Genomic DNA, 11685 nt, shown 5'->3' with positions numbered 1-11685 from the left:
CTTTTCAAAAATTTTTCTAAGACATTTCATACAGTGAAAAATAATTTTTTTTTGCGAAACTATCCAATTCTTTTTGTTTGAAACTAACGTCATTAAAAATTGTCTAAGAAAGTTTTTTTACGTACTATAAGTGAACATAATTGAAAAAAATTTGTCTTTTCAAAAAATTTTTTCTAAGACATTTCATACAGTGAAATAATTTTTTTTTGCGAAATTATCCAATTCTTTTTGTTTGAAACTAACGTCGTTGCCTAGCCAGCATAATGCTATGGCAAGTACTCGTATGGGGTCAGTGTTTCAGCCCAGTCCCTACCAACAACCTCAAGCATCGCTATCTCGGCTTACGCTACCATTGCATTCACCTCGAGCATCGCTACCTCACTCTCAGCATGCATATCCAAAAATCCAATGTATTTGCAACAAGCACCTCCATACCAGCATGCGCCACCATTGCATTTACACAAACTCACGTTAACGAAATTTAATGGAGATGTCTCCTTTTATAGTTTTTTCCCCAGGAGTTTTTTACATTTGTAAAGCCATACTGTCCAAATGACCATCATCGGTTGATGTACTTTCAAATGTATTTGGAAGGGGATGCATTTGACCTAATACAGGTTTGTTCATCTTATATGGACAAGAGCGATGGTTATCGCAAGGCTTGGAGCCTGTTAAATGGTAAGTATGGTAGTAACATGCGTTTGATGCAAAGGGCCAAGGATGAACTTACCAGGGGCCCTTCCATCGGTGATAGTGATTCAGAACAATTGAGCCAGCTTGCCATTAAAATGAATAACTGTAGGTGCTTATTTGAAAGCAAAGGCATTTTAACTGAACTCAATGGTTCTGAATTATTACATAAAATTTTAACTCGACTGCCATTAAAGGTTCGGGAGAAATTTTCGATTCTGTTGCACGCTAGAGAAAAGGCTAACATGAGACCATGTTTCTCTGACCTAATCGATATTGTGGAAGCCCAAACATAAGCCCATAAGCCCTCATAAGCCCTCATATAAGCCCTCATAAGCCTCATAAGCCCAAACAGAATGGGCACAGCAAATCTTCAATCTCAAGGAAAAGAGGAATGACTTAGACGTTCGAACCAGAGATGGCAAAGATCGGCGTTACAGGTTTAAGACTTTAGCTGTAATGAAGATGTTAAGGTGAGCAACCCGTCTATATTGTGTAAATTTTGCAGTAGATCACATCAGCTGTGGGTTTGTGCTTCCTTTCTGGAGGAAACAGCATAGGACCGTCACAGATTTGTAAAAGAAAAAAAACTCTGTTTCAATTGCTTAGAACTTGGTCATACCGTAGCTGACTGTACGTACATTCAAAAGGTCATGCAAAATTTGTGATAAAAGGCATAATTCCTTACTCCATTTAAGACCTAAGCAAGGCGACTTGTCAAAAAAGGAAGTTGTAGCCATGACGCGTAAAAGCTCAGGTCGCAATGGTGCTGCTATGCTTAACATTGTCCCCGTAAAAGTGTGGGGAAAAGGCTCAAAATCATTCGTTACCACATATGCTATGCTGGACACAGGCTCAACTACATGCCTGTGTAGCTCAAGTCTGGTTCGTAAATTAAAATTGCAACCGAAAAGGGGTGAGATTAAGATCCAGTGTATAAATGGTGTGAGTAGGTGCGGTGTGAGTGTTGAGAATTTGTGTGTCCAAGGTGTGAGTGAAAAGCAGTCCTTCAATATTCCTTTGTGTCGAGTGTTGGATGAATTACCTCATTTGGAGGAAAACATGCCCAATGCAAATTCTTTGAAGGACTATCCTCATTTGGCGTATTTAGATGTTCCGCAGCTGAAATCCAAACGTGTAGAGCTGTTGCTTGGGGCTAATGCCCATGAAGTATTTCGAATGTCTGAGCAAAGGTGTGGCCAGTTTAGGCAACCATTTGCATTGCATACTGCTTTAGTCTGGACAATTTTTGATTCTGATTATGAGTCGGATGCAAGTGTAAGTGAGGTTTGCTCCGCTTGCTTATTTGTTAAATCTTCACCTACTGAAGACACATGTAAACAATTAATTAATGTACTAAATCAGGATTTTCAGGATTTGGATGAACCACAGATAGCCACACTCTCCATTAATGATAAGATGGCTCTTAAGGTGGTTGATGAGACCATCCGGAAACGAGAAGGTCACTACGAGATGGAGCTACCACGGAAGGAGGGTGCGACACTACCCAACAATCGATCTGTGGCGGAGAAGCGTCTTGTGGGACTAAAAGGCAAGTTAAAGGCAAATCCCGATCTGCACAGTAAATACTGCGAAAAAATTAATGGGTATATTGAAAATGGGTATGCTAGCCGTGTCCCCAATGGTGAATTGGAGTCATCAGATACTGTTTGGTACCTACCTCATCACTGCACTGGTAAAAAGTTCCGTGTTGTGTTTGACTGTGCAGCTAAGTTCCAAAATGTCTCCTTGAACGAAAAACTGTTGCAAGGACCTGACCTCAATAACAATTTAACAGGTGTTTTATTGAGATTCAGACAAGAAAGGGTTACAGTGGCAGCAGATATAAAGGCAATGTTTCACCAGGTCCATGTATCGGAAAAAGACAGGAACGCTCTTTGATTCCTGTGGTGGCCACAAGGGGACATGAGCCGGACACCAATCGATTATAGAATAAATATGCTGGTGTTTGAAGCTACTTGCTCTCCGAGTTGTGCTGCATTCGCGCTAAAAAGGACTGCTGACGATAATGCAACTGGAGCCACAGAGCAAGTAGTCCAAACTGTAAACCGTAATTTTTATGTAGGTGACCTTCTTAAATCGTACAACACTTCCCAGGAAGCTGTCGCAGCAATTACCTAATTAAAAGGAGTTTTGGCCAGTGGTGGGTTTAACCTTACCAAATTTCTTTCAAATAGGGTTAACGTAATGAGCTCTATTCCAGAAGCAGATCGAGCATCGTCGGTGTTGGACCTGAGTCTGCATGACTTACCGACGGAGCAGGCCTTGGGTGTCTATTAGAACATCTCGTCGGGCTGTTTTTCAGTAAAGGTAAACATTGAACAAAAACCATTTACTAGAAGAGGTCTGTTGTCTATGGTTAGCCAGGTATATGATGTCATGGGGTTTGTGCATCCCTTTATCCTGCCAGCCCGTAAGCTTTTGTAGGAAGCGTGTCAGAGCGGAACGTTATGGCATGATCCACTCGACGAGTCGCGAAGACAGACGTTGGAGGCTTGGCTGAATGGACTTCCGTGGTATTTCCATCCATCGAAGCCTCAAACGTCAGGAGCAGGTAATCAGTCATGTAGGATTGCACGTATTTAGTGATGCCAGCGTCATTGGCTACGGTGTTGCATGCTACATTCGCGCTGTATATGCCAACGGTCACATTGACAACATGTTTTGTATGGGAATGTCACGTGTCGCCCCTCTCAAGCCGGTAACCATTCCGCGCCTAGAATTGACCGCCGCCACCATCGCGTAAAGTTGTGTTCGTTCATTTGTCGCGAAATGGACTTCAATTTTGATAGCGTAGTTTTGTAGACAGACGCGACGATTGTGCTTCAGCATATTAACAATGTTTCCACCCGTTTTCAAACTTTTGTGGCCAACCGCCTGCAACAAATTCACGCACATACTGTACCCCGTCAGGGGCGCCATGTTCCTACTGAAGAAAACCCCGCTGATATTGCATCACGTGGGTTAATGCCTGACAAGACTGATGTTGCTGACTTGTGGTTCAAGGGGCCGCCATTTTTACTTAAACCCAAGGCTAGTTGGCCTCAACAACCGAATTGCATCAAGGACCTTACCTCGGATGATCCAGAGTTGAAAAAGACAAACATCTGCGCCATCGTCACATCTCCCGTGAGCTATCTGCATGAGCTGCTAGCGCGCTGCTCTAAGTACAAGACCGCACAACGACTAACCGCCTGGTGGTTGAAATGGAAGCAATTCATGAAATGGAAGTATTTGTCAGGTTTCTCGCCGCCGGTTGTAGGACGTCTCACCGTGGATGAACTGAAAAACGCTACTATAGCAATCGTACAGCAAGTTCAATGGGACGCCTTTCATGACGCCATGCGTGCGTTGCCAAACGTATCCGATTGTACGTCACCAGAAAGACTACACTCCGACCAAGAAATGCGAAACGCCAGCTACTTCCAGGAGTTGCGTCAACTAAGTCCCTTTGTTCTCAACAGGGTCATGCGTTCGGATGAGCGTTTACAACATTCAGCTCTCCCTTTTCAAACCAAACATCCAATCATTCTTCCGAGCAAGCAACGAATAACTGACATGATAATTCAGGACCACCATGAGAAGGAAGGCCACAGTGGAGTGTCTCATGTCCTAAATTCGATTCGTAAACAGTTCTGGATACTGCGCGGACGCGCAGCCGTGTGAAGAGTGGTTAATTCCTGCTTTAACCCTTTGAAGGTTGGGGGGGGGGGGCTGTCCATTCAACTTTTTTGTATCAACAGTTGTATCTTTAAAACCACTGAGGCTGCGACTACGAGATTTCTTGACTTTTCCTAACTTTTATTCACCTATATTGAACTGAAATTTTGAGCAAGAGATATAAGGCATTTCTCAGCACATCCTCTGAAATATTTCATATTCTATTATTCAAGATTTTCCCACCAGCTGGATTAAAGTAATTAATTTGTTCCTCCTAACTGTTTCAAAGCGTGAAGGGAATTGGCTGTATGTAAAATCATGTAAAAAAATTTTAATCACAACATTGCAATGCATGCTCTTCATTACTTTACCAAAACATAATGTGTTAACTCACGCTACAATTACAGTTATAAGTCACCTCAACATTTTAACGTATATGAGCAGTTCTAAAATTCACATTGTTTGAATTTTCGGATATGCTCAGCGTGATTAATTTTACAAAGTGAATCCCAAATTTTGAAACCGTGCCTTAAAAAATAACAGAGATATATCACTCCTAAAGCATAAGAAGAATCGACAGCCCCCCCCAAACTGAGCAAGACTCCAGAAGCCCAACCTTCTAAGGGTTAAGTGCCGCCTCTGGAATAGCAGTACTAGAAGTTAACGCATGCCAAGTCTCCCGAGGCCAGGGTCACAGCTGGAAACCCACCCTTTGCTGCGACAGGTGTGGATCTGATGGGTCCGCTCGTTGTAAGGCTTGGCAGGAGTGACGTAAAGCGGTACGTTGTAGTTTTTTCCTGTATGGCAACTAGGGCCGTCCACCTAGAAATCGCTCAGTCGCTGGAGGCCTCCGCTTTCATCCAGTCATTTCGTCGGTTCACCAGCAGAAGACAAAAGCCAAAGCTAATGTTCAGCGACAACGGCACAAATTTCAAAGGTGCCTAACGAGAGCTAAATGACGATATCAAAGCTTGGAACGGCCACCAACTTCAGGAGGCAATGCTCCAGGACAATATAGTGTTGTCGTTTAATGTTCCGACTTGCTACAACGCAGGTGGCGTTTGGGAAAAAAATGATTCGTAGCATTCGAAAAATCATGCGTGCTGTTGTTCAGTTCAGTTCAGTTCAGTTGTTTTTTTATTTCTGACCATCATATCAAAACAATACACATCAACATAGCAAAGGTCAAGAAAAAGGTAGAAGCGACAAAACGCGAACGTTAAAACGTGCTTGTGATCGAAGTAAGTTATTGAGTTGAAAAAAAATTTGGCACGGTCGCCACTCTCGACGACTGCGATTTGCTTACCCTGGTAACCGAAATTGAATCGATCCTTAACAACCGTCCAATAACAAACGTGTCCACAGATCCCAGAGACTTAAGTGCCTTAACTCCATCGATGTTGTTAACCGGCTCTATCGACGACTCATTGCCGCCGGACGTTTTCATGAAAAGTGATCGATACAAGCGGTCGTGGCGTAAGACGCAATACCTGGCAGAAATGTTCTGGAGCCGTTGGATGAGTGAGTACCTTCCTTTGCTGCAGCCTAGGCAGAAGTGGTGGGGTACTTCAACTAACCTTGAACCAGGTGATCTCATGCTACTGATGGACAACAACGCTAAACGGGGCACCTGGCCTAAAGCCATCGTTGAAGAATGCTTTCCCGACAAGGGCGGTCTTGTGCGAAGGGTCCGCGTGCGAACAGCGGATGCAGTGCTCATGAGGGATACCAGGAAGATCTGTCTGCTCAAAGGACATGTGCAAGACTATGTTTGAAATTGTCTGTTGCAGGACTGTAAAACCGACTTTGACTAATTTTGTAGTAGCCTACCTTGTGGCCTTTCATCGGCGTTTTTATTTCAAAGGCCATTTTTCTTTTATTATTATTGACTTGTTTAGTATTCTGTAGTAGGCTATTTGGTTTCGGTGGTGGCGGTGACAACATTGTTATTTTGTTTATCTATTGTCAGTTTGCTACACTAACTAGTAACACTTTATTTACGGTAATGTTGATCAGGTGCCAAATAACGTTGCTTTTTTCTTTCTTGTCTTATGACCTTAGAGATTTCACTCAACATTACAACCATGTTTAATCTTGGGTGAAGCATGTCTGCGTAGTATTTCATGTCAGTTTTGTTGTTTTGCCACCTTGGCCTTGTGTTAACTGAAGACGTAAAATTTGCTTGTACCTGTACGTCCTGAAATTGGTACGCTCATTGATAAATTTTTGGCCACCATTCTCGGCTGTGTCATGCGCTGCTTTTGCATGCTCGGACACAGGTGACAATGGTCGCATAATGTGCATGCTTGCGTTATTTGTGTTATAACCTCATGTAGGTTAGAAAACTTGAGTTGTATTCTCGCATTACCGTTGTGTGGTATTAACTAAGTTGTCACTAGGTTTTAACTAAATTGTCACTCATGCCTATTCGGGATTCGATTGCTAACTAGTTTCTGTAATGTGAGTACCAAAAGTCTGTGTCGATTTATTGTCGGTTATTTTAATAATTTGTTATTGCCTTCGAGAACGCTTCATTCAGTTAATCTGGCTAATTACTTCTGACATTATCTGTATTCTTTAATATTATGATTGTATGGACCCTCTCATTCTCGTTGTCGATTCAATTCGACGTTGCTGCTGCACCTGTTGTTTATTCCCGTATATGTCAGCTATTGTTTATCTCCGGTTTTGTGGCTGACTTATGTGCTACAGTGTTTCTCAGTTGTAGCGTGACTGAAAGCTTCACTCAACATTAGAATGACGTTTTAATCTTGAGTGAAACGACTACGTAATATTGTATTCCAGTCACTGTTGCATGCCTGTATTGGTATTTATTTGTGTTGACGCTCTCAGTCTCGTTGTTGATTCATCTCGACGTTGCTGTGGCATGTGAGAATTTCGTATACTGATAGCCAATGTGTAATGTGCTGGTCTCTATTTTCCACTGTATCACTCGCTGCCTCGGCATGCTCTGATACCGCTGACAATGGTGACAAGTTATGCGTGTTTTCAATTTTATGTCTTCAGCCCAAGTGGCTTAAATTTGTTACATGTAGCCTACTTTACCTTGAAGTTGTGCAGTGTGACATTGAAGTCTAGCGTCAGCTTTCCAATCCGTCGATGTCGTTACTCCTTAGAGCCTTATTGTGTATAGAATTGTAAGATGGATCCTTGTGTATTTCATTCTATTCATACGCATTTTTCTATTAGTTAGCCACTTTGGTCAGGCTTGAATTTCTGATGTCAAGCTATGTAAATATGTTACGATCACCCAGTAGAAATTATGTTTAGTCTCGTCTATTTCACAAAGTAGAAAATGTCATTCGCATTTTCGGGGCCGGTATGTCAGAAACTCGACTCCCTTTCTTAAATGGTTTAAATTGCTTCACGCTCGGTTGATTTTCGAGCACACGATATTTGCATTTTGTTGGTCGCTCTTTCTTTTTGCTTAGTCTACTGTGGAGGTAAGAGCTGCCATTTTTATTGTAGTTGTTTCTCATAGTTTGTGTTTGTGTCTTTAGTTGTGTCTATATACTTGCTAACCTAGTGGTATTTGTAATGGAGTGGAGTATAGGGCAACTAGCACTTAAGCGACCAGACTTTGAGAAGTGATCTGCAATTCAGTTCAGGCAGTAGTCGAAAACTTTGGCCACTTGTTGGCAACACGTAGATTCAACCAGCAGTCAAGGGTTTAAACTCTACAGTATCTCTACTTAGGAGACCAGGTGCATCACAGTTAACTACAATAAAATCAGTTACACAGGCACAATTAGTATCCTCACAAATTACTTCTGCAGTAAAAGTACCTAGTGTAGGTAACGGGGTAGTACTCCCATATGAATACAAATATTTAGCTGATTTCCGACATTGGGAAACAACATTACGACATTTTAACTATTCCCAAGTATCTTTACTAATCACATTACTGGCAGCACCTGAATCGATCAAAACATCAGATAATTTTACACCACCAACTTTCAATGTTATTGTACAAGAGTTCTTACGTGTCCCTTGTAAGTTGAAAACTTCTTTGCTGCTCTCCTCGTTTTCTGCGAAAATAAAAGTCTTTCCTTGTAAAGCAAAATGTCCGACTTTGCCACATTTGTTACATTGCTTGCCTCTTGCTGGGCATTGTTGATCAAACTTAAAATGTCCAGTCTTACCACAAGCAAAACATATTTTCCCTTCCTTCGTAATTGAAGGCAATGCGCGTCGAGGCTCTGGGTGGCGCACTTCGTTGACATGAACTGATGACGTAGGCTGCATTGTCTTTAATTGATTTTCGACATCTTCATGAGCTTTTGCAATAACTATTGCATCATTCAAAATTAGGTTATTTTTTTCGAGCAACTTTCTTCTCAATATGTTAGAAGCACTTTTTTCAATAACTTGGTCTCGAATGCAGTCATCTCTATTGGTTCCAAATTCACACAACGTTGCTTGCTGGCGCAAACGGCAAATAAATTTATCAATGGTCTCATCTTGGGCTTGCGTCAGCTGCCGAAACTTGTATCTTTCAAAAGGAACATTAGATTTAGGCAAAAAGTACTCATCCAAAATTGCTAGAGTATCGTTAAAAGACTTACTGTCGTCATTTTCGTCCACGAGGCTGAAATAAACTTCTTGAACCTCTTCTCCAGCTGCGTGTAACAACAACGCTTGCTTTTGTTTATCGTCTGCGATTCCTTTACTGATTGCAGTGATGTACGCGCACATAAAAAATATTGACGCCGTCAACGCAAACGTTCGAAAAACCATACGCCGTATGCGTCAAAGTAACTTGTAAAAAAAGTTGTCAGCGTCAGCGCATACACTAGCGTAAACTAATTTTGTTTGCTAGGTGCCAAACATTCACACGGTATAAACCACTCGAAGCAAACAAGTTTCATTTTGAATTTCCACTAAGAAACACAAGCATCTGAAAGTGTTCATCTGACATTTTGCTGTGTTTTGGTTCCAATATGTCTTTGCCCATTGCAAACGTTCTATTAACTGCAGCGCTGGAAGGTATTGGCATGCTGTAGCGAAAAAAATACATTAAAAAGTATGCGTTGACGCTATGCGCTAAAAAACCGCAAAAACTTTACGGCGTAGCCTCAAGCGCAAACTATCCACAAAAATGTGGCCGCAAGCGTTAGCGTAAACAAAAAGTCTACGTCGCAAGTCTGCGGCGTAGAATTTGCGGCGTATACGTACATCTCTGACTTATTGTAAAAAGATAAAATGACCTTTTCCACTGCTTACATCCTTGTCTTAAAGCATGTGGATCACCTTGCACTTGAAACGATTTGAGACTGCCTAGTTCGCAGACCAGCGGGTTGCTTCGGGCTACAGTAACTTGTTCAGCCATCTTTCATTTAAATCCTCGTCGCCATTGTTGTATTTCCGTTTGATTAACTTAGATACATCACACTTTAATAGATTACACACAGACAGTGATGGGCATTATCAGCGATAATTATCGGCGATAAATTTTTATCGCTTATCGTTATTGCTCAATTATATTTTCAGTTATCGTTATCGCCAAAGACAATATTTGATTATCGCCGATAAATTTTATTTCGGATCAACACACAAGTGGAAAGACCATGAAAAGTAATATTTTTACTAGCCACCTAGTTAATGAAACTAAAATTGAAACCAGTTCTTCTTCAGTGCCTGAAGTGTGTGTGCACAGGTCGTTGTCAGGGAAGGGGGCACGCTCTCCCTGCAGCGACGGCCCTGACAACACAATAATTTTTAGAGTTGCAAATTGCAATGCAATGAAATGCATGCAACAATTCTCTTGTTGTTTTGCTGCAATCGGCAATCGCGAGTGAATTTTACAATTAAAATGTAAGCGCACAGGTGGAACAGCTTCCTTCGAAGCGAAAGAAATTGGCAAGTGGTTTGTGAAAGTGTCGCAATACAAGGCCGCTTTCAAGTAATTGCAGCAGAAAGAGAACTCTGATTGCAGCATCGTGCATGTTACCGCACCTTTCAAGATCAAGACTCTGGAGAGTGGGATTTTATTGCATAGGCTTAGAATAGAGGCCTAGCAAATTAAAAGTTGTTCCTGTTTAAAGTTAAAGAAAATTAGCTATGCAGTAAGTATGAAGTAGATAGGCTATGTATGACCGTCGAGAAAAGATGCAAGAACAATACAGTAGGCCTATATATAGTTCAGTGCTCTAGCAGAGCAAAAAAAGTAGGGATGGGGGCACCTGCTCAAAGTGAGAGAGCACCAAAATGTTAACCTAATGAACAAGTCATAAAAAAGCCGGTCACGTATTAAACGCCATAAGTTTTCGTGGGGCAACAATATTATGAATGCTGAATGGTAATTTTGCAAATCAGAGTTAACAAATAACTAATCAACATAATAAGAAATCAGTTTATAAGGAGAGGCCACAGAGACAAAAACGTAATAAATAATAGCCTAGTGAATTTGAATGAAAAATCATTTAAAATTCAGCCACAGAACTGAGGAAGCGCTGCAAACTCATTCAGTGGAATCCAAGGATCGGAAGCTCAGGGAGTTTATCAGAGAGTTTTTAGCATTAAATGGCTAATTTTAACATTGAAAAATCCGATATTGTTGTTCCGATATTAATTTTGTTTGATTTTGCGTTTTTTGGAATTTTTTCAATTATTGTTGACTTTGCTGTAAACAGCCCTTTAAGCAGAAAGCAAAATACAAGGTTTGGAATTTTTTATGGTATTTTCATTTGATTTAATCATTTTGCCTATACTGCACGAAAAAAAAAAAAAAATACTGCACGTAAGTGGCAGTGTAACTCAATTGATAAAAGCATCCAACTGGTATCTGAAGGTATAATTATAAGCACGGCGGTTACCTCAGTGGTTTGATTCTGGATCAAGAGGTTGAAGATTCGATAGCCACTGCCGCTGTTGCGATTCTATTCATGCATAACTTACAAAAAGTTTTGCCCCTTTAGGCTACATTATATTATGTTTGATTTTTCGTCATGTTGATGAAAACAGTTCGTGCTGCATGGGATGGGGCAGCGCTAATTAAAAAAAAAAATTATCGTAATCGGACATTATCGGTGATAATTTTATCGTTTATCGTTATCGCTTTAGGCATTTTTCGATCGTCGTTATCGCTTAACTGAAAAATGAGTTATCGCGCCCAACACTGCACACAGACAACTTTATAGTCTTTCTCTCAGCTAATCTATCAGATTCTCTAGTCTCGTAACAGTCGCACGTATTACCAAACGATAGTGAAATGTAACAATGGTTTCTATGACGAAACACTACAAAACTGTAGGCCTATCAGTTTTGATAAATTTATGTAAATGTTTTATCTAT

At 41.0% G+C, this 11685-nt stretch overlaps 3 protein-coding genes across 3 annotated transcripts; 2 read left to right on the top strand and 1 right to left on the bottom strand.

The window, feature by feature from the left end:
• The first annotated feature begins 581 nt into the window (after positions 1 to 581).
• LOC145773759 (uncharacterized) lies at positions 582 to 2592 on the top strand. The gene is made up of 3 exons (XM_082584892.1): positions 582 to 678; positions 1046 to 1163; positions 1389 to 2592. Exons 1-3 carry the CDS (start codon positions 582 to 584, stop codon positions 2590 to 2592), a joined length of 1419 nt encoding a protein of 472 aa, XP_082441018.1.
• A 622-nt stretch (positions 2593 to 3214) lies between these two features.
• On the top strand, positions 3215 to 4377 carry LOC145773758 (uncharacterized). Its single transcript, XM_082584891.1, has 2 exons — positions 3215 to 3412; positions 3625 to 4377. Exons 1-2 carry the CDS (start codon positions 3215 to 3217, stop codon positions 4375 to 4377), a joined length of 951 nt encoding a protein of 316 aa, XP_082441017.1.
• Positions 4378 to 8265: 3888 nt separating this feature from the next.
• LOC145773757 (uncharacterized) lies at positions 8266 to 9087 on the bottom strand. The gene has a single exon (XM_082584890.1). The coding sequence runs from the start codon at positions 9085 to 9087 to the stop codon at positions 8266 to 8268; it is 822 nt and encodes a 273-aa protein (XP_082441016.1).
• Positions 9088 to 11685: the final 2598 nt, after the last annotated feature.

The sequence above is a fragment of the Aplidium turbinatum genome, chromosome 7, assembly GCF_918807975.1.
Source record: "Aplidium turbinatum chromosome 7, kaAplTurb1.1, whole genome shotgun sequence".
NCBI classification, from domain to species: domain Eukaryota; kingdom Metazoa; phylum Chordata; class Ascidiacea; order Aplousobranchia; family Polyclinidae; genus Aplidium; species Aplidium turbinatum.
Note: the sequence above shows the minus strand (reverse complement) of the source record. Positions and strands in the feature narration are given on the sequence as shown.

Excerpts from the sequence above, each read along its gene's own strand:
- LOC145773759 (XM_082584892.1), top strand. The coding sequence starts at position 582 with ATGTATTTGGAAGGGGATGCATTTGACCTAATACAGGTTTGTTCATCT. Across the intron at positions 679-1,045 it reads GGCTTGGAGCCTGTTAAATG|AATGGGCACAGCAAATCTTC; the intron begins GTAAGTATGGTA and ends AAGCCCAAACAG. Across the intron at positions 1,164-1,388 it reads GCTGTAATGAAGATGTTAAG|ACCTAAGCAAGGCGACTTGT; the intron begins GTGAGCAACCCG and ends ACTCCATTTAAG.
- LOC145773758 (XM_082584891.1), top strand. The coding sequence starts at position 3,215 with ATGGACTTCCGTGGTATTTCCATCCATCGAAGCCTCAAACGTCAGGAG. Across the intron at positions 3,413-3,624 it reads GTGTCGCCCCTCTCAAGCCG|GGGCGCCATGTTCCTACTGA; the intron begins GTAACCATTCCG and ends GTACCCCGTCAG.
- LOC145773757 (XM_082584890.1), bottom strand. The coding sequence starts at position 9,087 with ATGTGCGCGTACATCACTGCAATCAGTAAAGGAATCGCAGACGATAAA.